This window comes from Thamnophis elegans, chromosome 7, assembly GCF_009769535.1.
Source record: "Thamnophis elegans isolate rThaEle1 chromosome 7, rThaEle1.pri, whole genome shotgun sequence".
In the NCBI taxonomy this organism is placed as follows: domain Eukaryota; kingdom Metazoa; phylum Chordata; class Lepidosauria; order Squamata; family Colubridae; genus Thamnophis; species Thamnophis elegans.
The window spans coordinates 61362165-61388911 of record NC_045547.1 but is presented as its reverse complement, the minus strand read 5'-3'; the positions used below and the strand labels follow the sequence as shown (position 1 = coordinate 61388911).

The 26747-nt window shown below is 40.4% G+C and overlaps 1 protein-coding gene across 9 annotated transcripts in view; it reads left to right on the top strand.

Annotated features, from left to right (window-relative positions):
- The window catches only part of CADPS2 (calcium dependent secretion activator 2), a 387307-nt gene that overhangs the window by 169460 nt on the left and 191100 nt on the right, over positions 1 to 26747 (top strand). For all 9 annotated transcript variants that reach the window (XM_032220716.1, XM_032220714.1, XM_032220712.1 and 6 more), the window contains one exon: positions 23023 to 23162. In XM_032220716.1, the coding sequence (XP_032076607.1) occupies positions 23023 to 23162 (140 nt within the window). The remainder of the gene's footprint in view (positions 1 to 23022; positions 23163 to 26747) is intronic.

Sequence of the window (26747 nt, the reverse complement as noted above, 5' to 3'; positions counted from 1 at the left end):
GAGGTTGGGAAAGGTGAATCCAAATTATACCTTTGGTTGTAACAAGTTTCAGTTATTATGTGTTCAGTATTTGTTCAGCAATATATTGGTGAGGGGAAGACAATAAAATAGGATGCATTGGGGTTTTTTTGACCCCTCCAAAATGCCACTGCATCAGGTACAGATTATCCTTGTTTAATGACCACAATTGGGACCAGCAACTTGGTCATGAAGTGAAAGGGTTGCTAAATGAAATCCTGACTGTGCTTATGATCTTAATTCAGATTCTTTGCTTTACAGACCTGTAAAGTCAGAAATATAAGGACTGGTTGTAAGATTACATTTTCATCATTGTATAACTTCAAACAGTCACTAAATGAGTGAGTTGCTAAATGAGGACTAGTTATATTTGAATTTTAATCAAGTCTCCACTTGAAGTATCTGGGTACTTTACAGCTCATTTGAGATAAAACAGTAATTTTAAAAACATGATGTATTAAATTAATAGAATAAAATCCAGGTATTCCTTGCTTACCAATCATTCAAGTTGCAATAGTGATGAAAATAACTTTCTTGTACATTTACAATCATTTGAGACCTTTCAAGAGAGAAAGGGATTTGCTCTTTTATGTGTTGAAAGAAATGTGATCATACACTGGTAGTAGGTAAGGGTCAGGGAAAGAAAAGACTACAGAAGGCAACTCGACTTTCTGGTTTTTGTTTGAAGATGTTTTGCTTCTCATCCAAGAAGCTTCTTCAGTTCTGACTGGATGGTGGGAAAGGGAAGGATTTATACTTCTTGCAGACATACTCATTTGCATTATTTTAGCAAGTTGTTAAAACCACCTGGAGGTTTATCTGTGTCGTCAGGCTCACCTGAGAGAGGGCTGTTCAATTTTGACAATGATGGCCTCATCAGAGGTGATGGTGGGGATACGACAGCATCTATCTCCCGTCTACCACACAGTCCTTTCATCAATTCCAAAAAGTCTCCACACCCATTTGCACCACTCAGGTGACCCTGATGACACAGATAAACCTCCATGTGGCCTTAATGACTTGCTAAAATAATGCAAATGATCAGCTGTCTTCAAGAAGTATAAATCCTTCCATTTCCCACCATCCGTCAGAGCTGAAGAAGCTTCTTCGGTGGGAAGTGAAACGATTTCAAAGAAAAACCAGAAAGTCTAATTGCCTCTTGAAAAAAGCACCCTTTGGACAACCATGAACTGGATGACTGAGAATCTCCTTAATATTACCTTCAGAAATTGCTTGCTTTTTCTCTCTTCACCCCTCACCATCACAGAGTGGGGAAAAAAGAAGAGATTTCAATTGAGTACTATAAGATGTTTGTGTAGCACACCCACGGCTCCCAGGCCTAGACTCTGGGGTAGTCACATTGCTTTCAATGTGAACAAGACAGTAAGCAAGCACTTGAGCATTCCAAAGGCCAGAGGAATGGTTAGAAGACAAGCACAAACTGAAAGTGTGTAACTACCGTAAGTATAGTATTGTCTCTTTCTAGCTGGAAAGCACACTGAGCATTGATTTCCCAATTAAGGACCGCTTCGCTTAGCAGCAGTTGCCAATTTCTAAGAGGGTCATTAAACGAGAATTCCCTGGAGTCAGAAGTTAAAGTATTGACATTAAGTTATGATCCTTTGCAAATCATGCTTATTAAAAGAAAATTGAATAAAGCAAGTAACAATGTAAATGGAAAAGCCTCCAACACTTGATTCCAGCATTGAGGCGCATCATTATACAGTAGACAATTCAGTATTTAAAGAAGATGCACATGATGGAACACTTAAATCATACTTGGTTTGAAGGCAAATTCTTTGTGTGAGGCATTGTCAGTCTTAGCAAGCAACATAGCCTGAATCAGATGTGGTGCTTATTATCAGCTTGACTGGCTTTAAAAAAAGGTTTTGATCGATTCATGAAAGCCATGTGGATCAATAACTATTAGCCTTGATGGTAGTGTGACTGCTTCTGAAAACCATTTGCTGGGAGGCTACTGGGAGACTTGCACAGTTAGTTGGTCACTGTGAGAACAGGCTGCTGGATAAGATGGGCCTGAGGTCTGATCCAGCAGGGCACTGCTTATGTTCAATTTGTTCCTTACTGTGTAATATCTGCTGTTCCCAAAGCAAAAGAAGATTATTTAAAAGACACAATTATTACTGACTCTTTGGTTTCTTGAAGCGGTACAGGAAGAAAAATCAGGATAACTGTTTAGGAGATGTCTTATACAAGTTAAACTACACTATTGCTGGAATAATATGGGCTTTTAATACTGAGAAATAAGAGCCAGTCTTGATTTTTTTTATAGGCTGGAATTTTTTCTTGATTTCAACTGTATGCTAGATTGCATGAGAAAGTATAATAGGTTTATTGTATTCCTGAAATCTTTGGAAAAGTGATTATAGATTTAAAATAACAACAACCCTGTCCAGAAGGTAGGAATTATTAATATTATCCATATATTCAAAACTAGTAGTGATGCTACATTTCTATTGGGAATAACATCCTGTTCTATGAACGAAGAGGTTATCATCTAGATTAATTTTTGCCTGTGTCTCATTGAAATGAATAAATACATCCTTTGTGCTAGTATACTGGGAAGGACTTCCAAATCCCTAAGAACTTGTGGATTTGGAGCAGTAAAAGTGGTAGACATTCTTCTGATTGTGTTAACTGACTTGTTACAGGTAGTTCCTCGACTTGCGACTGTATTTGTATTTGTATTTATTAGACATTTATAGGCCGCCCTTTTCCCTGAGGGGACTCAGGGCGGCTTACAGTCAAAAAGGAAAGGGAGTGTAGGACAATACAAAAAGAAATGTGCACAAAAGTAAATTAAATAGTAAAACTCAACATTCACTCAACATTCGGGAGGGGCAAAAGTAAACTTATCCCCAGGCCTGACGGGCTAGCCAGTTCTTGAGGGCTGTGCGGAAGGCCTGGACGGTGGTGAGGGTACGAATCTCCACGGGGAGATTGTTCCATAGTGTCGGAGCCGCAACAGAGAAGGCTCTCCTCCGAGTAGTCGCCAGTCGGCACTGACTGGCGGATGGAATACGGAGGAGGCCAACTCTATGCGATCTGATGGGACGCAGGGAGGTAATTGGCAGAAGGCGGTCTCTCAAATTGCCAGATCCACTACCATGGAGCGCTTTATAGGTGGTGAGTAGAACCTTGAAGTGCACCCGGAGATCGACAGGTAGCCAGTGCAGCTCACGGAGGATCGGTGTTATGTGGGCGAACCGTGGTGCGCCCACAATCACTCGCGCGGCCGCATTCTGGACTAGCTGAAGTCTCCGGATGCTCTTCAAGGGCAGCCCCATGTAGAGCACATTACAGTATTCCAGCCTGGAGATCACAAGGGCTCGAGTGACTGTTGTGAGGGCCTCCCGATTCAGGTAGGGCCGCAACTGGCGCACCAGGCGAACCTGGGCAAATGCCCACCTGGTCACAGCTGAGAGATGGTGGTCAAAAGTCAGCTGTGGGTCCAGGAGGACTCCCAAGTTGCGGGCCCTTTCTGAGGGGTGTAAGTTTTGTCCCCCCAGCCTGAGTGATGGTATGTTGGTCAAATTTTTGGGAGGGAAACACAACAACCACTCGGTCTTGTCTGGGTTGAGTATCAGCTTGTTTGCTCTCATCCAGTCTTTAACGGCTTCTAGACCCCGGTTCATCACGTCCACCGCTTCATTGAGTTGGCACGGGGCGGACAGATACAACTGTGTATCGTCCGCATATTGGTGGTATTTTATCCCGTGCCTTCGGATGATCTCGCCCAGCGGTTTCATGTAAATGTTAAATAGTAGGGGGGATAGGACCGACCCCTGCGGCACCCCATAAGTTAGGGGCCTCAGGGACGATCTCTGCCCCCCCCACCAACACCGACTGCAACCTGTCCGAGAGATAGGAGGAGAACCACTGCAAAACAGTGCCGCCCACCCCTATCTCCCGCAGTCGTCGCAGAAGGATACCATGGTCGATGGTATCGAAAGCCGCTGAGAGGTCCAGGAGAACTAGGATGGAAGCATGGCCTCCATCCCTAGCTCTCCAGAGATCATCGGTCAATGCGACCAAAGCGGTTTCTGTGCTGTAACCGGGTCTGAAGCCAGACTGGAAGGGGTCAAGATAGTTAGCTTCCTCCAAGGTACGCTGAAGCTGGAGAGCCACCACCTTCTCAACAACCTTCCCTACAAAGGGGAGGTTGGAGACTGGACGATAGTTATTAAGAACAGCTGGATCCAAGGACGGTTTCTTCAGGAGGGGTCTTACCACCGCTGTCTTGAGCGCGGTGGGAAAGTACCCCTCCCGAAGAGAGGCGGTCACAACCGCCTGGATCCAGCCTCGTGTCACCTCACTGCTGTTGGCAACCAGCCAGGAGGGACACGGGTCCAGTATGCAGGTGGAGGCACTCACAGCTCGCATAGCCTTGTCCACATCCCCAGAGGCAACTTCCTGAAACTCAACCCAGAGATGGTTTGCCAAGTCTTCTCCTTGTGTCTCGGCTGGATCTACTGGGGTGGAGTCCAGGTCCGCTCGAAACCGGGCAACTTTGTCCGCCAAGAACTGGACATACTCCTCAGCCTTACCCTGTAGGGAGTCCCCCGTCTCCCTCCTATTTAGGAGGGAGCGGGTTATCCTAAACAGGGTGGCTGGGCGGGACTCGGCGGACGCTACCAAGGAGGCAATATATGTTCTTTTTGCTGTTCTTAAAGTCCGAATATACTCCTTGGTGCATGCTGTTAAAAGTGCCCGTTTCGACTCGGACCTATCGGACCTCCACGAGTGTTCTAGGCGTCTCCTCCGGCGCTTTACCTCCCGGAGCTCCTCAGTAAACCAAGGAGGCCTCCGGGGGCCGCTGACCCGGAGGGGCCGTAGCGGCGCAATCCGGTCTAGAGACTCCAAAGCTGCCGAGTACCAGGCAGCGACGAGGGACTCCGCCGAACTGTGGGCGAGGGTATCAGGAATAACCCCAAGCTCCGTCTGGAACCTAACAGGATCCATCAGTCGCTTGGGGCGGAACCAGCTGATCGGTTCCTCCTCCCTACGGTGGGGGTTTGGCCTCCGGAAGTCTAGCCTCAGTAGGTAGTGGTCTGACCACGACAGGGGTATGATCTCATTACCCCTCAGACCAAGATCGTAACTCCACTGCTCCGAGAGGAATACGAGGTCGAGCGTGTGACCCGCTGAGTGAGTTGGGCCTCGGATTACTTGAGTCAAGCCCATGGCTGTCATGGAAGCCATGAACTCCTGCGCTCCATCAGAGTGTTCACCGAGCGAAGGCAAGTTGAAGTCCCCCAGAACTATAAGTCTAGGGAACTCAACTGCTAGCTCGGCTACTGACTCGAGGAGAGAGGGGAGGGCTGCTGCAACGCAGTTGGGAGGCAGGTACGTAAGCAGCAGACCCACTTGACCCTTGAGGTCCAGCTTCACCAGCAGGGACTCACACCCGACAAGCTCCGGAGCAGGGATCCTACGAGGTACTAAAGACTCCCGGACTACAATAGCCACACCGCCACCACTTCCCTGGGCTCTCGGCTGGTGTAGCACCTGAAATCCGGCTGGGCACATCTCAACGAGGGGGACTCCTCCCTCCGTGCCCAGCCATGTCTCAGTAATACATGCCAGGTCTGCGCCCTCATCAGTTATCAAGTCCCGGATGAGGGGGGCCTTATGAACGACAGACCTGGCATTTAGCGACAGCAGCCTGAGACCAGGGTCCTTAATACTCGCGCCATCTGACCTTGGAGTGGGACTCCTAGGGCCGGAAGGAGGGATCTCTATAACACAGCGAGCCCTCCTTCCCCGATGATGGCCTGCCCTAAAGTCCCCGCTATATCTGCCTCTCCCTGTTATGACCGCAATGCTCCGACCCTCTCCCGTGGATATAGCCCCCCCAACCACCCCGGTGGCCCCCGCATACCCCGCCAGGTCCTCCGAATCACTCATACCCAAGCTCTCACACAAACAGTCCTCACTAAAAAAGTTAAAAACACCAATACAACTATATAATAATAAAAAGTGAGATCATTCATATCATCTCAAACAATCCCATGCACTCAACATACCGATTAAAAGAAATATAGGAAAAAGTTGCACAGTTCGTAATAGTCCAAAGGTGCCTTCCACCTCTCCTGAGGAGGGTAGCACCTTAATGGGAGCTCCGCTAAGGAGACCAATATCGTCCAAGGGAGGGGAGGATGGGGGACAAGGTGGATCTGGGCAGCAGCTGTAACAGGGGGAGTCAAGGGGCTAACCATAGTGGAGAAAGTCTGATGGTTAAGTTCAATTCCAGCCATCCCCTTGATGTTATTTCCAGGTTAAGTCCTAGGGTGGGGAAAGAATATCTGTCTCTGATGGAAAAAGACAGGGGGGAGATGTTCTAATCACCAATCACACTCTCCTTCAATTCCGTCCCCTTGAGCAGTTTCCTCCCTCACCAGTTCTCTTCTTTTGGTTACAGCGTGAAGGCAGAGTAGGTCTAAATATCAGCAGCAGCAGCGAGAGCCGGAAGGCCAATCATGATGGTCAAAGGCCCAATATGCAGAAGTCAGTTCACAACAAGAGTCGTACCAATCGTACCAGCCCCCTTAGTAGTCTAAGCCCAAGGTTGAAAAAAGCTTCATCCAAGGTGGAAGGGGGGGGGGTGCCCCATTCAGCAGCTGGGCCCTGGCGTTCTCAAAGGGGCCTCAGCAAACCAGAGAGTTATCGGGCCAACAGCGACATAATGATGGTTATGGTAGTCGGGGCGGTAATCGTAGTTAAGTCAGGCTCCCCCCAAAAGCAGCTGGGCCGTACGGTCTTCCAAGCCGCTAAGCCGCGGCGGTCTCACAGCCAGCGGGCCAGCGAGCCAACAAACAACAGTGGTCGCGGCAGCCAGCAATAATTGGGGGAAGATCAGGACTCCCCTAGCAGCTCGGCCGCAGAGTCTTGTAACAGCTGAGCCGCGGCGTTCTCAAGCGGCAGCCAGCAATAATCGGGGGAAGATCAGGATTCCCCTAGCAGCTCGGCCGCAGAGTCTTATAACAGCTGAGCCGCGGCGTTCTCAAGCCGCGGCGTTCTCGAGCCGGCGTCGGCAAGCCAGCGGCACAGCGTCGGTTGCGGCCGCGGCGGTCAGGCAGCAGACACGGGGGGGTCGGGTTTCTCAAGCCAGCTGGGCCGCGGCGCTGAGCGGCGTCAGCGGTGTCGGCGTCTTTCAGAAGCGGCAGCCTTGGGGAGTAAAAACTCGCCAGTCCACTGCCAGCTCCAGGACCGCAAAAAGTTCACTCTACCTTACCCTCTTTCGGCTCAGTTCCAGAGCTCGATTTCTCCTCTCTACTGGTTGTTTCTCCTGTACGGAGCCAGAGCGGTGAGCTCGGCAGACATGTTCCTCACACCTGTAATGGAGCCTTCCTATTATGGTCATAAATCATGACAGTTGTAACTGTCAGTTGTGACTGACCCAATTTTAGGACCTTTTTTGCAGTGGTTAAGGAACTGCCACAATCATAGAATGACTGTCAAGCACCAGAAAAATCAGGAGACTCAAGCAGTTCAAATGAATATATAGATTTATTGCAAGCTTAAGCTCTCTACAAGAATCTGAACTACTAATGGTCAAAGCAATTTGGTAGTAAATGAGCCATGGTGAAATATACGGACTATATACAGTGGTGGGCTGCCACGGGTTCGGAACAGTTCAGGTGAAACGGTAGTTACAGTATGTGACCCACCTCTGACTATATAACTTCACTATTCAGAACTTCAGTTCAGACAAGCCAATCTGCTTTAAACAGAAGTGCCAAGGCCAAATTCTGCATGCAACAATACTCCTCCACTTTGCTATATTAAATTGCACCCTATTATCTAGCTTCTACACCAAATGTGTGATGCTAATTTAAATATTTCTTAATGTTTCAAAGACTAACTCTTTTAATCTGTTCCAAAGATTATTAATTCTTACATACACAGAACCATTTGCTTTTAAAGCTGTCTGATATTATATTCTAGTCAAAAGTATTCTAATCATTTTCTTAATTGAGAAAGCAAACTTAAAAATATTACTGTACTATAGATGTCTAGTACATTTGCTTCTCATGCAAAACCATGTGTTGTGGATGTAACCTCAAGCCAGACATCCACAATACTCTGGGATGTTTGCCAGATGGTCTCAGATGTTCAGTTACATCCATGAGGGAGAAATGCTCTTTGTCACATACACACAGATTTACTCCAGTCTCTCCTATTCTGGAGATAAATCATTTGGGTCCTTTGAAAATAAAAAAGGCAGTATTGGAAGAGCAACCAAAGGGGCAGTTATGAATCAGGCCTGGAAAAAAGCCTAAGATTATTTCATTTAGCCTCTTATTAAAACCTAGATTTGCCAGGAATCTACAGAACATCCAGGTAATTGAGAAAAATAGAACATCTATTTTCCAGAGAATTTTAGTTTCGTAGATATATCGTATGTAATAAATTTAGGAATCTGAACTAGGATTAATACCTTTTCCTATGCTATGTAAGTATCCCTTTTGGGGTAGTTTTCTGTATAAACTGGGAAACTGTCAACTGTAATCACAGTCTTGCATTCCAGTCTTCAGTTTGAGCAGGAAAATGTTTTATTTATAATATTTTGGTGAGCTACCTACCTCAGAAAAAGAATTTATTTGTAGCAAAACCCCATCGTGTGGTATGCCTGGACTATTGCATTCTCTTTTATGATTTTAAACTTCATATTTTCTAAGTAAAGTTTTATTATATATATAGAATAAATGGTGAAATATATATGTATGTATGTATGTTTGTATGTGTGTGTATGTATATATATATATATATATATATGTGTGTGTGTGTGTGTGTGTGTGTGTGTGTGTGTTTATTTGTGCTGATAAATAAATAAAGGGAGACTAGTATAGATCTATTTCAAGCTATTCAAGTTAGCTTCCTCCCATAATTGGGGCTTACCAGGGGTTGTGACACTAATATATATATATATATATATATATATATATATATGTGTGTGTGTGTGTGTGTGTGTGTGTGTGTGTGTGTGTGTGTGTGTGTGTGTGTGTATATATGTGTATGTATATATATATGTGTGTATGTATGTATATATATATATATATATATATATATATATAGAGAGAGAGAGAGAGAGAGAGAGAGAGATAGATAGATAGATAGATAGATAGATAGATAGATAGATAGATAGATAGATAGATAGATAGATAGATAGATAGATAGATAGATATATATATATATATATATATATATATATATATATATATATATATATATATATGGTAAGATTGCTCTCTTCTTCAAGGACAGGATGGAATGGCTAAAACCGTCTCCATGTATGACCAGGAAGATACATCACTATAATTGTTTTCATGTTTTAATTTCTAACCTATAGATTTCCCAAAAAGTAGAACAGGCAATTTTGTCAAATTCTGAGAATAGAGGATACCAAAAAAGTTAGTGAGGAAAGATTATCAGATCGATTGCAGTGGTGGGATTCAGCCAGTTCGCACCACTTCGGGAGAACCGGTTGTTAACTTTCTGAGCAGTTTGGTGAACTGGTTGTTGGAAGAAATCATTAGAGTTAGGGTTAGGGTCAGGGTCAGGGAACCGGTTGTTAAATTATTTGAATCCCACCACTGATCGGTTGCTTCCCAGAAAATAAGCGGTTACAGCAGCAACTACGAAGTTGCTATCTTAAATTGTAGCCAATGTGGGGAGATCGGGGAAGTTTCTAGGAAATAAGTTTTGAGACCCCCAGTCTTCCTTTATTTGGATTCAGATGTTTCCACTATACTCTACACACATTACATGCATGCATGCATATATGCACATCATGTATGTGTGAGTGGAAGAAGCTCAAAAGAAATCTTATTAGCATTTCTTATTATACCATGAGATCAAGTGATGCTTTTGGAAGCTTTTGGTTCCACAAAGCAAAGCATCAGGTACTTGGCAAGAGATTGTGAGTTGCTTACACTCTTTAATCAGATTTATTAAAAGGGATTAGATTGGAGATATTTGACAGCTGGATACTTACACTGTAGCACCCAATACTCTGTTCTCTAGGGAGAGTATTTCTTAATTCTCTTGCTAATGGCCACTGGATGCTCAGGAGAAGTGGCTATTTTCACAGTTATAGAGGAACTTGCATGATGTGCCAAGTTAGTAATATTTTGTAAATTATTACCCACTTTCTTTGGGGATCCAAGAAGCACATTGCACATGGATTTTTAATTTCTTAAGGCAGTTTCAAAAAAAAATCAGCATAAACCTGGCTTGGTTAACTGAACAATTTGTTTTAAACAATCCTAAACAAGCATCATGTCAGATTTATTGTGGGATCTTTCTGTTTCTTTTTTCATTAAGTTAATGCTTTTCCCATCTATTAAGATACATACATGATTGTATCTCTAAGGTATGTGTATTCCTCATATACAGAATCATTAAAAATCATTATGAAGCACCAATTTTTTGTACCCCTCTCTTTTCTTCCTTTATTTTTTCCTGTTTCCTTGCATAATACATACTTTTCAAAAAGGGAGGGAAGGGAGGGGGAGGCGGAAAAGAGAGAGAGAAAGAAAAAGAAAGGAAAGAAAGAAAGAAGGTTAGTTACCAAATGCTCACATATTTTCTATACATACATATATTCATATTCATGAAAGAATGTCATTTTTTACTTTTGGTGACTACGTTGTGTTTTTCTTGGCTATAAGAAAGTAGTTTGCCATTATCTTCCTACAAGATAAGGTTGCTGGTTGTTGGGGAGTTTTTCATTCCAATTTCTTTATACTTTCCCATCCAAGAGGGTATAACCAGGGTTGCCCCCAGTTAGTTTTTATGTGGTTCAAACAAGGTCATGTAGATGGTGCCATCTGCTGCAACTGAGTACTTCTTACACAATGAAAAAAGAAAATGGAATGAAAAAGTGAACAGATATGAGAGTGAATATTTCTCTTCCTTTTCAAGTGAATATAATGGTTTTCCATTCATTAGCAGGAGTTCAAAGGAATATATTAACAATCCACAGTTAGAGATGGAAAATGTTACCCTCTCATCAACAACCTTTTATTTAAAAGGCCCCTAGTGAAGGTCAGGGTTCAGTCCACACCCCTTTGGAGTATGGAAGCATCTTTTTGCCTCTGTGCAAGTCAGCAGATAAAATCAGTTCATTTATTTCCATAGGGAAAATGAAAAGTAGGTATCCAGAAGGAATCTCAGCATGTTATAGTATAAAGTCTGGACAAAGTTTGTAAGTACCTCTTTTTGAAAAAGCAGCACAGAAAAATTGAGCATAGAAGTAGAAAATTAAAAAATGACTAAATTGCTTCAAGGCATATAAACATCTGTGCCAAAGGATGTTTTCTTACTTTCCTTTTTTTAATGTTGAGCCAGTCAGAAGAGCAGATAAATGGTGAAATCTACATGGTTATTATTTCTGTCTGCTCGGTTATTTTTCATCAATACATCTGAATTTTACAACTTCATGATGCAGCTGGTTCTCTGTATAGAAGAAGGGAATCGCCCAGGCTAAGCAACATTATCTTTATTTCCCCCTTGGTGTGATATCAATTTAGGATTCATTGTTGTGGTCCTTATTACAAGTAGACAATCAGACAGCTGTCGGAGGCTGTGGAGCTATCTGTTGTATTGTATTGAGCGTCAAGTGAATAACTGCTGGTCAGACATTATCTGTGTATAACCTTCCTGATTCTTAGGGAGCAGGTTCATTCTCATAGGGACAAAATAGGTGAACAAAATTAGCTAGGAAAACATAGAAGTTGGCAACAAAAGTCAAAGATAAGATGGCAGCATATGACTTCAGCCTGCAACATCAACTTACGATAGAGGGGTATTCACATTTTTTAGAGGTTTACACATAGAACTATTGCTTGCTCCTGGGGAGGAAAGCTATGGCAAATCTAGACAGCATACTAAAAAGCAGAGAAACCACCCTGCCAACAAAAGTGTATATAGTCAATGCTATGGTTTTCCCAGTTGCAATGTATGGCTATGAAAGTTGGACCATAAGGGAGGCTGAGCGCCAAAGAATGGAGGCCTTTGAATTATAGTGCTGGAGAGGACTCTGCAGTCGACTGCACGGCGATCAAACCTGTCAATCCTAGAGGAGATCAATCCTAACTGCTCTTTAGAAGGCCAGATCCTGAAGATGAAACTCAAATACTTTGGCCACTTAATGAGAAAGAAGGACTCACTGGAGAAGAGCCTATTGGCACAGTGGTTAGAATGCAGTACTGTAGCCACTTCAGCTGACTGCTAAGCTGCAGTTCGGCGGTTCAAATCTCACTGGCTCAAAGGTTGATCCATCCTTCCGAAGTGGGTAAAATGAGGACCCAGTCTGTGGGGGCAATATGCTGACTCTGTAAACCGCTTAGAGAGGGCTGAAAGCCCTATGAAACAGTATATAAGTCTAACTGCTATTGCTATTGCTGGGAAAAGAAGAAAGGGACAACAGGGAATGAGGTGGCTGGATGGAGTCACAGAAGCAGTCGGTGTGAGCTTAAACAGGGGATGATAAAGGACAGGAAGACCTGGAGGAAAGTTGTCCATGGGATCGGACACGACTTCGCGACTAACAACAACAACACATAGAGATATAGGTGTGACATCTACACAATGAATTTTCTGCCTAGTATGAAGGTGACAGGTACTGTCTACATAGTTATGTAGATAGTGCTGGGAAAAGCTGTTCATTGGCTGTGGCTCATTTTCAGCATCAGTGACTGATGCTTTTCCATGCACAGACTCAATTAGATTTAGCTGAAAAGTCTCAATGAATGATTAAGAAAATATTATTGGGGAAAGGGGTTTGTGAGGTACTAGTACAGTATCTCTGTTAGGACAAGCCTATTCTACACAAAGAAGATGGTTGCTCTTGAACCAATAGTGTGCATAACATAACATCAAAAAGATGATAAGCATTTTTTACTTCCTGGGGGCGTGGCCTGTTGCCGAGGAGGGCTCCACCGAGCTCCTCAGAGATCTGGTCTGTATATCTAAATAACATCATAGATAGCACCCCTTTTTGGCTAAAAAAGGGGCAGGGAGGGTAGCTCCGTAGACTAGGGTCTATTCGTAAGCCACAGCCTTTTTCTTTTTTTGGCTGTGGAAGAGATTAGATCCAGCCGAAGCGGAGCTTTTATCTCCGGCCAGTTCTTCTCAGCTGCCTTTTTTTTTTTTGGCAGCCCCAGACAGGCTAGCCCCCCCCAGGACAAAACAAAGTTTTTTTCAAGCTAGATTTGATACGGGAGGGTACCACCCCTGTGAGATTTATGCTTTTATTACTATCTTAAATACCAGCACCATTCGTCTTAAAGACTTCTTTGTTTAAATAGACTACAAAATGGCGATTTCTCTCCGTGGATGATTACTGGATGTACTTAGCCGGGCTTATCTTCCTGCAGACCGCTCCCTAACAAAATAAACTCTTTTTCTTTGGAAATAGAGGGGAGCGAAGCGCTGCTTACTTGTTTATTTATTATGGCACCCAGATCAAAGAAGCGTCTTGCTACAAATGTGTCTAAAGAATTTAAAGAATCTTTTTTGGAAATACAGCCTTTGTCTCCTACGCCCTCTACTGGAGAAGTTTTAACACAGGAATATCTCTTTAAAATTTTTGATGCCTTTAAGCAAGAACTTAAGGAATTTGTATTGCAACTTTATGATGATCTAAAATCTAAAGTTAATCAAATGAAGGCGAATACGTTTGCAGCCGTGTCTGCCCTGTCGGATTACTCTGCTGAAATAGAGAACAAATTGGAAAGTCTGGAGAAGGCTAATTTTGATTTGACTACCAATATTCAAATTTTACAAGAAAAAATTAGAAATAACGAAGAACAACTTATGATGCTAAATTTTGATAGGAAGGCATTTTCAATAAGAGTCAGGGGATTCCGTGAAAAGGAGCAAGAGAATTTGAAACAGACCTTTGCTGAAGCCTTCAGCCATGCGCTGGGAAGCCCGGGACTTAACTTTGATTGGCAGATTCGGAAAATCTATCGCCAGAACTCATTGACAGCGGAACAGCGACAGCTCCCGAGGGATATAATTATACATTTCTCTACCAAAGAATCTAGAAACGCGATTGTGCAAAAGTTTCATAATAACAGTCTCCGAGTTGATGACCAGGACGTGATTGTCTTCAAAAATATACCTTCCCAGATGTTGAAAGCAAGAAGGGACTACACCTTTTTAACTAAAGAGCTTAGGAGTCAACAGATTCGATACAGATGGGAGGCCCCTGCCGGCATCACGGTTACATTTGAGAATCAAAGATTTCGTCTTAATTCTGTTTCAGAGGCTCAAGATTTCTATTGTAGGATTCTGAAGGCGGGATTTCCTGATGCGCTTGGAAGAGAGGAGAGACAAGCGGAAGGAGAAAGCAAACGGCTGGCCATGCGGCTGCAAGATGGAGGGGGTAGCCCCTCCTCCCTCGGAGAAGCAGAAGAACGCAGATCAAGAATTTAGATACTTCAAAAGACTTCCTAAAGTTGAGGACTGAATGGGGGTTTGAGACCTCTCTCCGGTAGAAAAAGTGGACTAATTCTTATCAGAAGGGAAAGCTGGGTGAAACTACTTTGAGCTAGATTCTAAAGTAACGTTAGCATAAATTTGATAGTGGTTAAAAGAATGCGGAATGATTTATGTTGTTTAAACTTTGTTAGATGGGACTATTTTAAAATAGAAGGTTAACTGACTCCTGCTGAAAGTATTATTTGAATATGATCCATGCTATTTAACTTTTATTTGAAGGGAAAGTTGGTTGTAATAGTTTTGAGTTACATTTCAAATAAACGCTAGTATAAATTTGATAGTGGTAAATATTAGACAAGCAAGAGATGAGGGTAAAATGCATGTGGAATGAACTACGTTATTTGAGGTAAATACTAGACAAGCAAGGGAAGAGGGCAAAATTTATGTTGTTTAAAGCTTATTAGAATAAGAAGCCGCTTGGGATTATTTTAAGATAACTGTAAAAAGAATGCGGAATGATTTATGTTGTTTAAACTTTGTTAGAAGCGACTACCTTAAAATAGAAGGTTAACTGATTCTTGCTGAAAGTATTATTGGAATATGTGGAATGATTTATGCTACAAATCGCTCTGAGTTATATTTTAAACAAATGGTAGTATAAATTTGATAGTGGTAAATATCAGACAAGTGGGGGATGAGGGTAAAATACATGTGGAATGAACTAAGTTATTTAAATTCTATTAGAAGGGGAAGTCGGTTGGAATTATCTTAAGATAGAAATTGATTCCTGTGTAAAGTAATATCTGATCTACGCTGCTTAACTTTACTAAGAAGGGGAAATCTGGTTAGATTATTTTGAATTACTGTTTGAAAAAGGGGTAAAGAAAGATCACTTACGTTGTTTAAATTTTACTAGAAGGGAAAGTTTGATTACTTGTCTGTAAAGTTATATTTGAATATATGGCATGAACCACGTTGCTTAAATCTTATTGGAAGGGATCATGAGGTTTAGGAAGGGAACGGGAGAGCCTACAGAAGGTCGGGGTAAATAGCAAAGAAGTAAGAGATGAGAATAAAATATAGATAGAATGAGTTATACTATTTAAGCATAGATAAAGATGGGGGGCTGAGATCAACACAAAGAGTGGTCTCTTTTTTTCTTTTTTCTCTTTTCTCTTTTCTTTTTTTCCTTTTTTTTTTTCCTTTCTCTGCTTTTCCCTTTTTTTTTTTTTTTTTTTTTGATATATTACTTTTATTTTTTAATCCATATGTATACAAGATATTTTAGATAGAAGGTAGTGCCAGGTGTGGGCCCTGGGAAGTCGGGAGGATTAGGGATGGGGATTGTGGGGGGTGGGGTGGGGGGTGTTAATATAGTTTTAATAAGAACAAGAATGTATTTATATACGGTGGTTCTTTTTTTTTATTATTATTATTATTATTTTCCTTGGTTCACTTTACTTTTATCAGATCAAACAACACTCGAATAAAGGCATACACCAAGGAGGGAGGTAGAGGGAAGGAAGAGGGAGGAGTAAGGAAGGAGTAAGGGGAATGTAAGGAGTATGTAAGGAGGGTGTCTGGGGAGTAAGGGGAGAAGGAAGGTTTGAGGGGAAAGGGAAGTAGGAGGGGAGTGTTAGAGGGAGAAAGGAAAGTTGGAGGGGGTAGATGGGGTGTATGGAGGATGCAAGGGTTAGGTGGGGTTGTGAATGATGAGTTGTGTTTCCTTTTTATTTGTTCGTTTTATTCCCTTTTTCTTTTTTTTTTCTTTTCTTATAGTAAATACCCTGTATATAAATGATTGCAAATGGAATGTGAAAATTGAATAAAATATTTTATACACGAAAAAGATGATAAGCATTTTTTAAATGGATGCTGCAAAGAAAGCCAGCAAAATTCAACAAATATCCAGCATATAAGAATCACTCATAGCAGAGGGTGACATTTTTGGTAAGGAAAATGATAGAGAATGGTAGATCTAGGAAATGAATATAGTCAGTCAAGAGAGCTACAGAGTGCCAATGGTAAAGGAAAATCCAAGGGTAATATTATATGTTTGTCAAATGAAAGAAGATCTAAATAAAAATGGATGGAGAGAGTTGGAGTGCTTGATGTTAGAATGCAAATAACAAATAAAATATATGGTAGAGTGCAGGTAAGAAATGAGATACATAGTTATCTCTTATACAAGCTCTGTAGATAAGGGTATATTGAGGATAAAATTGTCCTGTAACCTGAGAGTGGCATAGAGTAGCGTAACAGAGTATCTATATATGGAACAGATTCTTTCAATGAGTCAATGTGTTTGTCTATATACTCCCCCAAAAGACAGTTAGTACTAGTGACATTTAGTCCAAAGAAACTAAAGTTAACATAAAAAATGGCAAATGAAGTTAGATATCTGAAAAAAACTCCAATGACAATGATGGGCAGTTTCAATCGCTTTCACGTAAAAGGGGAAATGCCAGTGTGGCGTAATAGTTAAAGATACAGGTTAGAAACTGGGCCACTATGAGCTATAGTTGCAAAAGTGAGCCTGGTGGTATTGGGACAATTACTGTCTCTCAGCTGTAGAAAGAAAGCAATGACAAGTGGCTTCTGAAGACATTGCCAAGAAAACTGCAGGGACTTGTCCAGGCAGGTCACTAGAAATCAACACCAATTCAAAGGCACAAAAAAAAAAGCAACCCACAACAGTGACATTAATGTCATCTTTTCTGACAGAGGCTGATCAGAAATAATTGCAGATGGCTTGATGAAAATGTCAAGCTCTATGTAGCTGCTGCAAAACCAGAACATTCTATGCTTGCAAACATTTTAGGGGAAATGAAAATAGAACAACTGATATAATAACACCCTTATACAAATCTAGGATGAAAACCACACTTGAATTATTATACATACTGTAGGTCTGGTCATAATTCCTTTAGAAAGATATTATAGAAGTGGAAAAGGTTTTGAAACAGAACGACCAACATAATTATGAGGTGAACTAGCCTCCTATGAGGAAAGATTGTAGCTCCAGCTTGAAAGCAAAGGAGTCTTGACAAAGGTACATATAATCATTTATGGCATAAACAGTAAAGATGTAAAAATGTTTTTCGTTCACTCACAATGTAAAACTGGTCAGGGAAGACAGGGAGTTTCAGAATTGATGAAAGAAATATGGGGTTTCATAGGACATAGCTCAACTGTGGAAGGCAACCAATTTAGATTGTTTAAAAGTGGACAGGGATGCCTGCTCATTACTTCCTGAATCATAGGCAGCATGATTACTCTGAAGCAATGCTGAAAGAGACTGTGGTCCACCAGTTCAACTAGCCATTTGTGACCCAGAATACTGCACTTCATGTGCCTTTGGCCTGATCCAGCAGGATTGTTCTTATGTTTTTACTTGTCTTGGGTTTATCAGATATGAATCCTGGGTGTCAGGTGCCAGTGAAGGATTATAAGGGGAAAAGGAGAAATTTCTGTGCAAAATATATCCTTGAAGTTATCTTCTTCCTTCTGTATATGCAACATGGGTTGGTTGTACCCAGCAGTCTCCAAGTCTCCCACCTCCCCAATATATTGGTTTACTCATTAATTGGACTTTTTAATTGCTTTGAAGCTCATCATATAGTAAAGTAATAGCTGCAAGCATAATCTTTACTTTCAAGAACGATTTTTTATCTCATAGTTTACACCAAAGGTACTATTAGAAAATAAAATGAGAGTCACTGTTGTATAGGGAAATGTACCTATATGGCCAGAACAAAAAAGGCAAAATAAACTAAAATGAAATTTCTTGGGAAACTAGAGGAGAAGGTGTGAACAAATATATGAAGTTATCTTCTGGTAAATCACTGATTTCTCTCTGGCCATATTCACATATATTTAAACTACTGTATGTTCAGATATCAGGAACATTGACCCAATGGTTGTTTTTAATTAGTTATACTGCTCTGAAGGAGGGATCTTCTTGGATTTGTAGTTCCTTCTGGAGCAGCAGGAGAAGCCATAGCTAGTGAAGGAGGTTTGCCCATTCACATTATAATCTATAATAATTGTGCTTTCTTTCTTTGTTTTTCCTTCCATCCATCCATCCATCCAATGGAGGATTTGAGGAAGAGATTAGACAATCATTTGTCTAAAATGGTTTAGGGCAGTGTTGGCAAACCTTTTTGGCACCATGCCAAGTGCCAAAACAGCACGAGGGAGTGCCAGAAACCAGAAGAACAGCTCCTCGGCACATACACATGGGAGCGTGGGAAATCGGAAGAGCAGCTGAGCTGGTGGACATGTGCGCCAGTCACCTGGTCTTCTGGTTTCCAGCGCTCCCACACTCATGAAGACCAGCACTGGAACACGGAAGAGCAACAGGCAACAATTGGCATGCCTGGAGAGATGGCTCTGTTGTCACTTCCGGCATGCGTGCCATAAGTTCGCCATCACTGGTATAGGGTTTCTTGCCTGATCAGTGGATTGGATAGAAGACCTCCACGGTCTCTTCCAACTCTGTTAATCTGTTATCCTTCCCTCCATCATGTGAATTCTTAGTATTTGGCTTACATTCTAAGACACGTTCTAAGATACATATTTAACCCACACACTTTTTCTAGTAGATATATGCTTTTTAAAAGGAAGGTGACGCCAGTGTGAGAGGAAGGCTGTTTGAAAGAAACTTTTATTGTGTGACGTAAGTATGCGTTCAAAAGAAACAAGCAATATTTGTCTTTATTTTGAAAAAAAATATTGTGACTCTTGCCTCTGTGAGTGAATGAGACTTTTGCTTCCAGGCATGAATAATATCCAATTCATTCACAGATTAATGCAATAGAGCAATATTGAGTTGTATGGGAATGATAGGGAGAGAGAAAAGAAATTTGATATTTAATTTAGCAGACTGTATATAAATACAAGTGCATGCTTTGTCATGCACATATATATAAACTTTACAGCCATAAAAATGTTCATTTATGACAGGCAGATCCATATGTTGGTTCCTGACTTAATCACATTTACACATTTTATTAAATTTAATGGAACATCAATTAAGCATTCTTAACGTGACTCTGTTTTTATTAGTTTCCTTTAAACATGACAAAGTCTGGATAAAATATTTTAGCAGTTTTGAAAACCACTTTCTGAAGATGTATTTTTGAGATGGGATTAGGATTGCTAAATTCTGTACCATTAAAAGAGCTTCTTCCTCCTCTACGTCCTGTCATGTTCTGGCCTTTGGAAATCCAGATATTTAAAATTAATTCAAAGCAGCATTCAATGTACATGCTTAACATAGAAGTAAATTCAGCATGGGAACATCTGGGGTTGTTTGAGCACAAAGCCTGTTTCAATAAAAAGAAAACTTAGTCTTATTAGTTTTGATTATTCAGTTAAAAAAATAAACTCTAATTTGTTTAAGCTGCTCGTCAAATCCTTAAGTAGCCAATAAATAATTTAGCATTTGGAGGGTGAGCGTGGTTGTGCATGCTTTATATTGCTGATGTTCTTTTCTGTAAATGCTAATGATAATCTTAAAATAGTTTGCTGGCATGCCTTGTGAACATAGTTAAATAATTTCCCATTCTTCAGTGATCATTATTGTTTTTCTTTTGTTGGGATAAAATTGCTGCTTTGTCTTCAACTCATTGGGCTTTTGTTCTATTTCTTTCCCATCTGACAGTGAAGATTCACCACTCCTCTTCACCTTAACCTGAGAGAGCTTTATTTTATCCCTTCACGTCTAAGAAATAACATGTTCTGATACCCATCTGTTTCAGTGGTTGGTTCTGATTCATGTAGGTTGTTCAAATAGCAGCCTAAGCAAATCTTTTAGAAAATAACTGATAATCCTGTCTCTGCCTCTTGCATCATAGAATTTGGAACTCTTTAAGTTGGTATGTATTTCCTTGGCTTTTGTGTTTTTAGTTTATGTTTCAAGTTTGTCCATCCTTTGGTTTTCCTTGGCCAACCACAAACTTCAGAAGCTCCCACATTTAACTGATGATGTTTTTCTGTTCTCTAGCATATAGTAAATGAGGCTTGTATAGTCATATAGTGTTCACTAGCTCCATCCAGGTTTGACACTGCCAATTAAGTACAAGCTGAATGTACAGTATGTAGGGTTGTAAGTTAGATGTATTCTAACATAATAGAATAGCTTGTAGTCAACAGAGAAGAGAGTTCGGGGCAACATGGGGAAGAAGGAATTTTGCTTACCCTAACTAATGACTGACTATTTCAGAGATTTTTTTTCAAAGTATTGTTTTAAAATAACTATTCAAATTGGGAAAATGTCATAAGATAAATTATCTTTGTTCCAACCTACTTGACAGAGAACTAACAAGAGGGGGGGAGGTATCTTAGTATATCATTACAGAACTGTTCTGTTCCCCCTTCTCCGCTCATTAACAAATGGCAGGCAAACAAACTTAAAAGGAACTTTCTTTATCAGTTCTCAGCTCAGACTGGCTTCGAGCCCAAAAATAACATAAATACAGTCTCTGACCTGATAACAGAATACAAAACAAATCTCTCTTATGGCAATGCACTTCTCCAAGTGTATCCTTGAATCAGGGTTACAGAAAACCAAGCACTTTTCCAAGTGAATCTTACATAAACCACGACTGATCATCAATCAATGTTGAACAAACCAAGGAATGTTGACTCTTGCAACTAGGGCGTGGCACCATCCGTCCTTTTATCACCCAAAGACCCACTAACGAGCCCCAGCTGCATTGTGAAACTTGCATCCCGAAAAGACTCACAGAAGACTGCTGCTGAGTCACAACACAGAACTATTTACTGAAAATTTAGAATTTAGTCATTTGTACCTCAAGTGGGGCAATTGAAAGTGCTGAACTATTAGAAGAACATAAAGGGCTTTGATAAATTTTAAAATCTGAAACAGATTCTGTCTACAAGAAAAATATCAATGAAAATGTATTCTTTTTAATTCAGTTTTGGTGTTTAATATTGTTAAAATACAGAATGTTATTAAAATATACAGAGACTAAATGTAACATTGTGGTAATTTGTACTGTTTCTTGACACCGAAAAGTGAAGTTATTTTTACCATTTAAATCGTTCCAATAAAACATTTAATGATGCAGTTTGATATTTTGCTATGATGTTGATATCTACTTTCTTTCAAGTGAATGGAACTGTTTGTTTTAAGATAGTAAAAGGAACCATTCACACAAAAGGCATGCTTAATGTGAAAAAAATATTGCAATCATGTTTATTATCTGCTTTGATTTTTCTGATTTTGTTCCAAACTATGTAGTTTAACATTATTCACTGGGAAGTAATGTGTGTTTGCAATGAGATCAAGTGGATAAAAAACTTGGTTTGCGTTAGCAATTCCTTATAGCTTTTAGATTATGAGATACACATGTGAAATGGTCCAGAAACGTTGGACATCACAATGCAGTTCAGAGTGTTATCATTGGCATTGGCATTGGCATTGGCATCCTTCAGTCCCAAAAAACTATGGTATCATGCTCAGGAAAGAGGTCCTGAAACAGTATCTGGTGTACTGAATGCAAAGCTGGAATGTCCTCTCCAGAGCACCAAGCCTGGGTAGATTAATATGGAGTATAGATTGTTATCCAAGCAGGGGTGGGTTTCGACCGGTTCGCACCGGTCCCTGCGATCCGGTTGGTCACCGAACCCGGAAGTAAGTAACTTCCGGGAACGGTGATGCCCCCCCCGCGCGCGCCCGCACACCCGCGCCCGCTCCTTACCCGATTTTTACAAATTCTGCGCTTTCCACGCATGCGCAGAACGCATACAGCGCCTGCGCGATCCTCCAGGAGCAGCTGGAGCATCGCGCAGACACTAGTACGCATGCACGCACCGCGCGCATGCACGCGCGCACCGTGTGCGTGCGCAAGGACGCCGCCGGCCTCATTCCAAGCGATCCGGTTGGAACGGGGCGAGAAACCCACCCCTGTATCCAAGTGTTATAATGTTATTGTGTAAATATAGCATGTATTTATCTTTTCTAATGATAACGAATGTCAATCGTTACTTTTATTTACAACAGAATAACTTAATAAGTGAAGCTGAAGCTCAGCTACTTTAAACGAAGTCTAAAATATTATTTTAGCATAGTTCTATGAGCTGCATTGATTAGAATAATGAAAGTAGTATTAATTTATTTAGGATAATTACTTCTAAACCATTTAATCCAAGACAGTAAAAAAGAAAACATACAAAAAATTATAGGTTAGTGCTCTCTAATGTTCATTGTTAGTAAAAGCACATAAAAATCTGTGGAATATTCAGCTTTCAATGCTCATTATGTTTTTAAAGTAGGCCAGTGGAGAATCAGGACTCTTATGTGACTTATTTTTGAGAAAATGAACCTGTCTTGACTGAAGCTATGAGTTGCAGTGAGATGGAAGCTTGTGACTTTCTTTGGATCCCATGTAATTTTTAGGAAATAGAAAAAAGTAGCATGGACAGCTTCTGGGTTGACCAGAGCTTCCAAGTAAAGTTTACTGTAACCTGTCAGACTGATAAACAATTTCTTTGTATCTTTTCTAGGTTGTGTTGTACCCAACTTCCAATAGCTCAAAGTCAACAGAGCTGCATAAAATGTTAGTCCCTAAAAACAGCCAAGATTCTGATTTGAGGATAAAATTAGCAGTAAGAATGGATAAGCCACCACACATGAAGCATTGTGGGTGAGTGCCTATTCTGAAGAAGAATAAACACTAATTCCTTTTCAGCTGCCCACGTAATTTTTTACGCCTGAAGAGAAAAAAAAGTAGAGAAGCAGTCTAAATATGGTAAGATAAAATGTAAGACTAATTTAAACCAGGTCAACTTTGTAGCTTCAAAATAAGTAAAAGGCTCATTGTACAATCAAAAGCAAGAAGGAAAATTGATGTGTTAATAACATGTATTGAATTTTTAAATGGTGATTTCTACTGATATATATTCTATATTTCCAATTGTGTTTATGCACAGATCAGATTTACCACACATAACTCTTTTCTGTTGTCATGTTGTTTTCCAAATATATATAAAACAACAAATTGTTGTTGTTCTCTATGTAATACAGATCCCAAAGGAGGAGATGATGTTGTTAGCTAGTATATAAAATACCATACTATGAATTTAGGTGGCTGAATATGTTACTTCCTATTATACATTGACAAACCACTTCTAAAATTTAAAAGACTTTGAGAAGCAGCTTCATATTCTCTAAAAACAAAGTGAGGAAATTGAATTATATTGGACCTGCCTAAAGTAACTGCAAACAGAATATTGTCAGGGATATAAATATCTAAGGTCTTACACTAAAATCTTCCACAGTTAAGTATAATTCTTTAATGTGAATCTTTGCCTCAGAAAGAACAAACAGTTCTACATGTAGCAAAATGAAAAGGTCACTGTATACATAATTTATGACAGAATTTTTAAAAATTGATGAAAAATACTTTCTTTGGGCTGTAAACAAGAAGACAGGTTTAAAAAGATTAGGAGCTAACCATTCTACTTCGAGTCTGCTAGGGTCCGATGCTGAAGCAGATTTTTTCTTTATTTTTTCCATCTAGCTAGTCTGTCTCAAAACTAACACTTTAATACAAGCAAATGTTTGAATTTGCAAGTTGTTTCAGTCAGTGTAAAAACAAAATGTTTTCACAGATGAGTTATGTTTTAGCGCAGCCTAGTGGCCAAACACATGTGTTGCTTCCTTAGGTAAAAAACATTGTGAATAGTTTTAAGCCATTAAATAAAATTTAGGAAATGAATTGTTGAGTTGGGAGAAAAGAGGAAACAGAAGAAATCACATCCAAAGATCTCAATAATGTTTGTAGCTGTTGGCTTTGTTTCTCTATCTAGTCAGATTTAATCTTTAAAATTTGGCTGAATTCAGCCCTGATTGAATTAGATGCAATTGTCTACTTTCTGCTATATTCTTAATAGTTTTCAGAGCCCATCCCCATTTGTTCTTGTGACAAGGTCTCTCAAGGTCTAGATGAAGATTTCCCCCAGCTATTTCAAGTTATTTATCTGTCACAATTAAAACCAAAGGCTTGGGAGTGGGGAGCCATAGGATTTTATTTTTAGGTATGACAACTGCAATGATATTACTATGTGCTCAAAAGTGGAAAGGTTCAACACTATTCATGATACAAGAATGACTGGTGAAAATGTTGGAACTTGCACAAATGGCTAAATTGACTTCCCTGATTAGAAAAAAAGACAATATCTGCATTTATGGCTGATGGGAAACGACTTATAGACTTTTTTGTATGAAACAGGAAAAAATGTACTTATAACTCATGTTTTGATAATTAGAAAAAATAGATAATAAAAAGTGAGCTTTTTTTATAATCATAGAGTAAGAGATAACTTTGTAATCATACCTGTATTTGTCACAGAGAAAATCTGAAGCTTTCCGGTTTCTGCCTTTCTTTCTACACTTTTGTCTCTGTCACTCTCTTTCTATTTCTTTAATCTGTATTAGTTTGTTAGTTTTTATTTTATTTTAAAAACTTTTCGTGTGTGTGTGTGTACACATACTCAGACAGATATATGATATATTAGTATTTTTTCTGCATTCATGTCATTGCTTTCTTTGCGACATCCATTCCACTATTTGAAGAGTTCCTGTATATTCTATTTTGAGTCATTTTTTCTTAAACCTAAACATGCAACTTTGTTAGTCTTTTTTCATAGTTTTGAGGTCCCTTCTCATCCTCACTGTCCTTCTCTTAACCTCTTCCAATTTCTTGGAGTCATTTTTGAAAGAAAAGTCAAGGTTGGCAACTTACCAAAACAGAATAAAATAGAACATGTTTCATGTAGTAGTGAGCACTTTATTTTTGCCCTTTAGGAATACACCCTTTTTTCTCCTGTTATTCAGTCTCCTGAATTCTCAGAGCCTGATTCATCTTCAAAGACCTGAAAACTGTTCCTGAGAACTAGCAATGCAAAATCTAATCTATGTCTCTTGCTTCTGATTGTTTGTCTCACCCACTGGATTTGCTTCTCTCTTTGAATGCCTTCCTTGTGGAGAGTTGTTTCATCTGTTAATTTGTGCTGCAAACTCTCTTTGCAGAAGTGATCAATGCTTGTCCTTTCTCATTATCTCATTATCCTTGCCTCTTTTCTTGCTGATCCTTGTCCTTCCTTATTATTATTATCGTCTTTTTATTAAACTGTGTAAGCTTTTGTTGTTCTGGTCCTTGTTTCCCTACCTGAAAACAACCTGGCATATATTTGCAGTCAATACAAGCTTATAACAGCCCTTGGAGGGAAAATGAATGAAACAAGCAAGGTCACGATTCAAGTTCATTCACCTATAACCCTCTAATGCAGTAAAAGTTGCAAAAGGTTGCAAAAAGTTATCACATGACTCCTGGAACAGTGCAATCATCATAAATATGAGTCAGTTGCCAAGCGTCTGAATTTCGATCATGGGAATACTGCCACAGACGTAAGGGTGAAAAATGGTCACTTTATTCAGTGCCCTTGCAACTTAGAATGGTCACTGTTGTGGCCCGGCAGGTGCCGTTGGAGCTGCCGCCAGACTCCGACAGCGAGGGGTCTTATGAGTCGGCCTTGGAGGAGGTGGAGGACCCTGGACAGGGTGTCAACTCTGAGCAGGGTGAGGAGAGACTGGTTGGCCACCAGGTGGTGGCAGAGCATTGGATCAAAGGGAATATTTCGGAAAACATTTAGGAGTTGTTTCAGGATGCATGCAGGCGAAGGGCTACTCAATGGAAGGAACACTTGCGTAATTGTAGGAGATGATTGTGCTTAGCTGATGCTGATTAAGATCCTCTCCTGAGTATAAAAGAGACAGTTTGTGCCACACCCTGGTTGCAGAAGTTAACGTTCTTGTTCTCGTTCCTCGTTCACATTCATATATTGAGAGAAGCTAACTTGGATAAGTGGCTGGATATATAGAATCCTGGTTGCAGTGTTTTGTGAGTTATAGGACTTTTGCCAGAGCTATTATCTTTGTTTATTTGGGCTTGCAGCCAACAAGAACTTGGACTGATTAAAAGAAACCTTTTTAGTTACGTGGCTTTTGGCTTTCATTCCTGAATGGAGAAGGAGGGGGGTCAGAACAGGTCACTAAATGAACTGATGTAAGTCAAGACAACTTACAACTCCTCAACTTACAACAGTTCATTTAGTGACCATTCAAAGTTACAATGGCACTGAAAAAATGATTTATGACCATTTTTCAGAGTTGTGACCTTTACAACATCCCCATGATCATGTGATCAAAATTCAGATGCTTAACAACT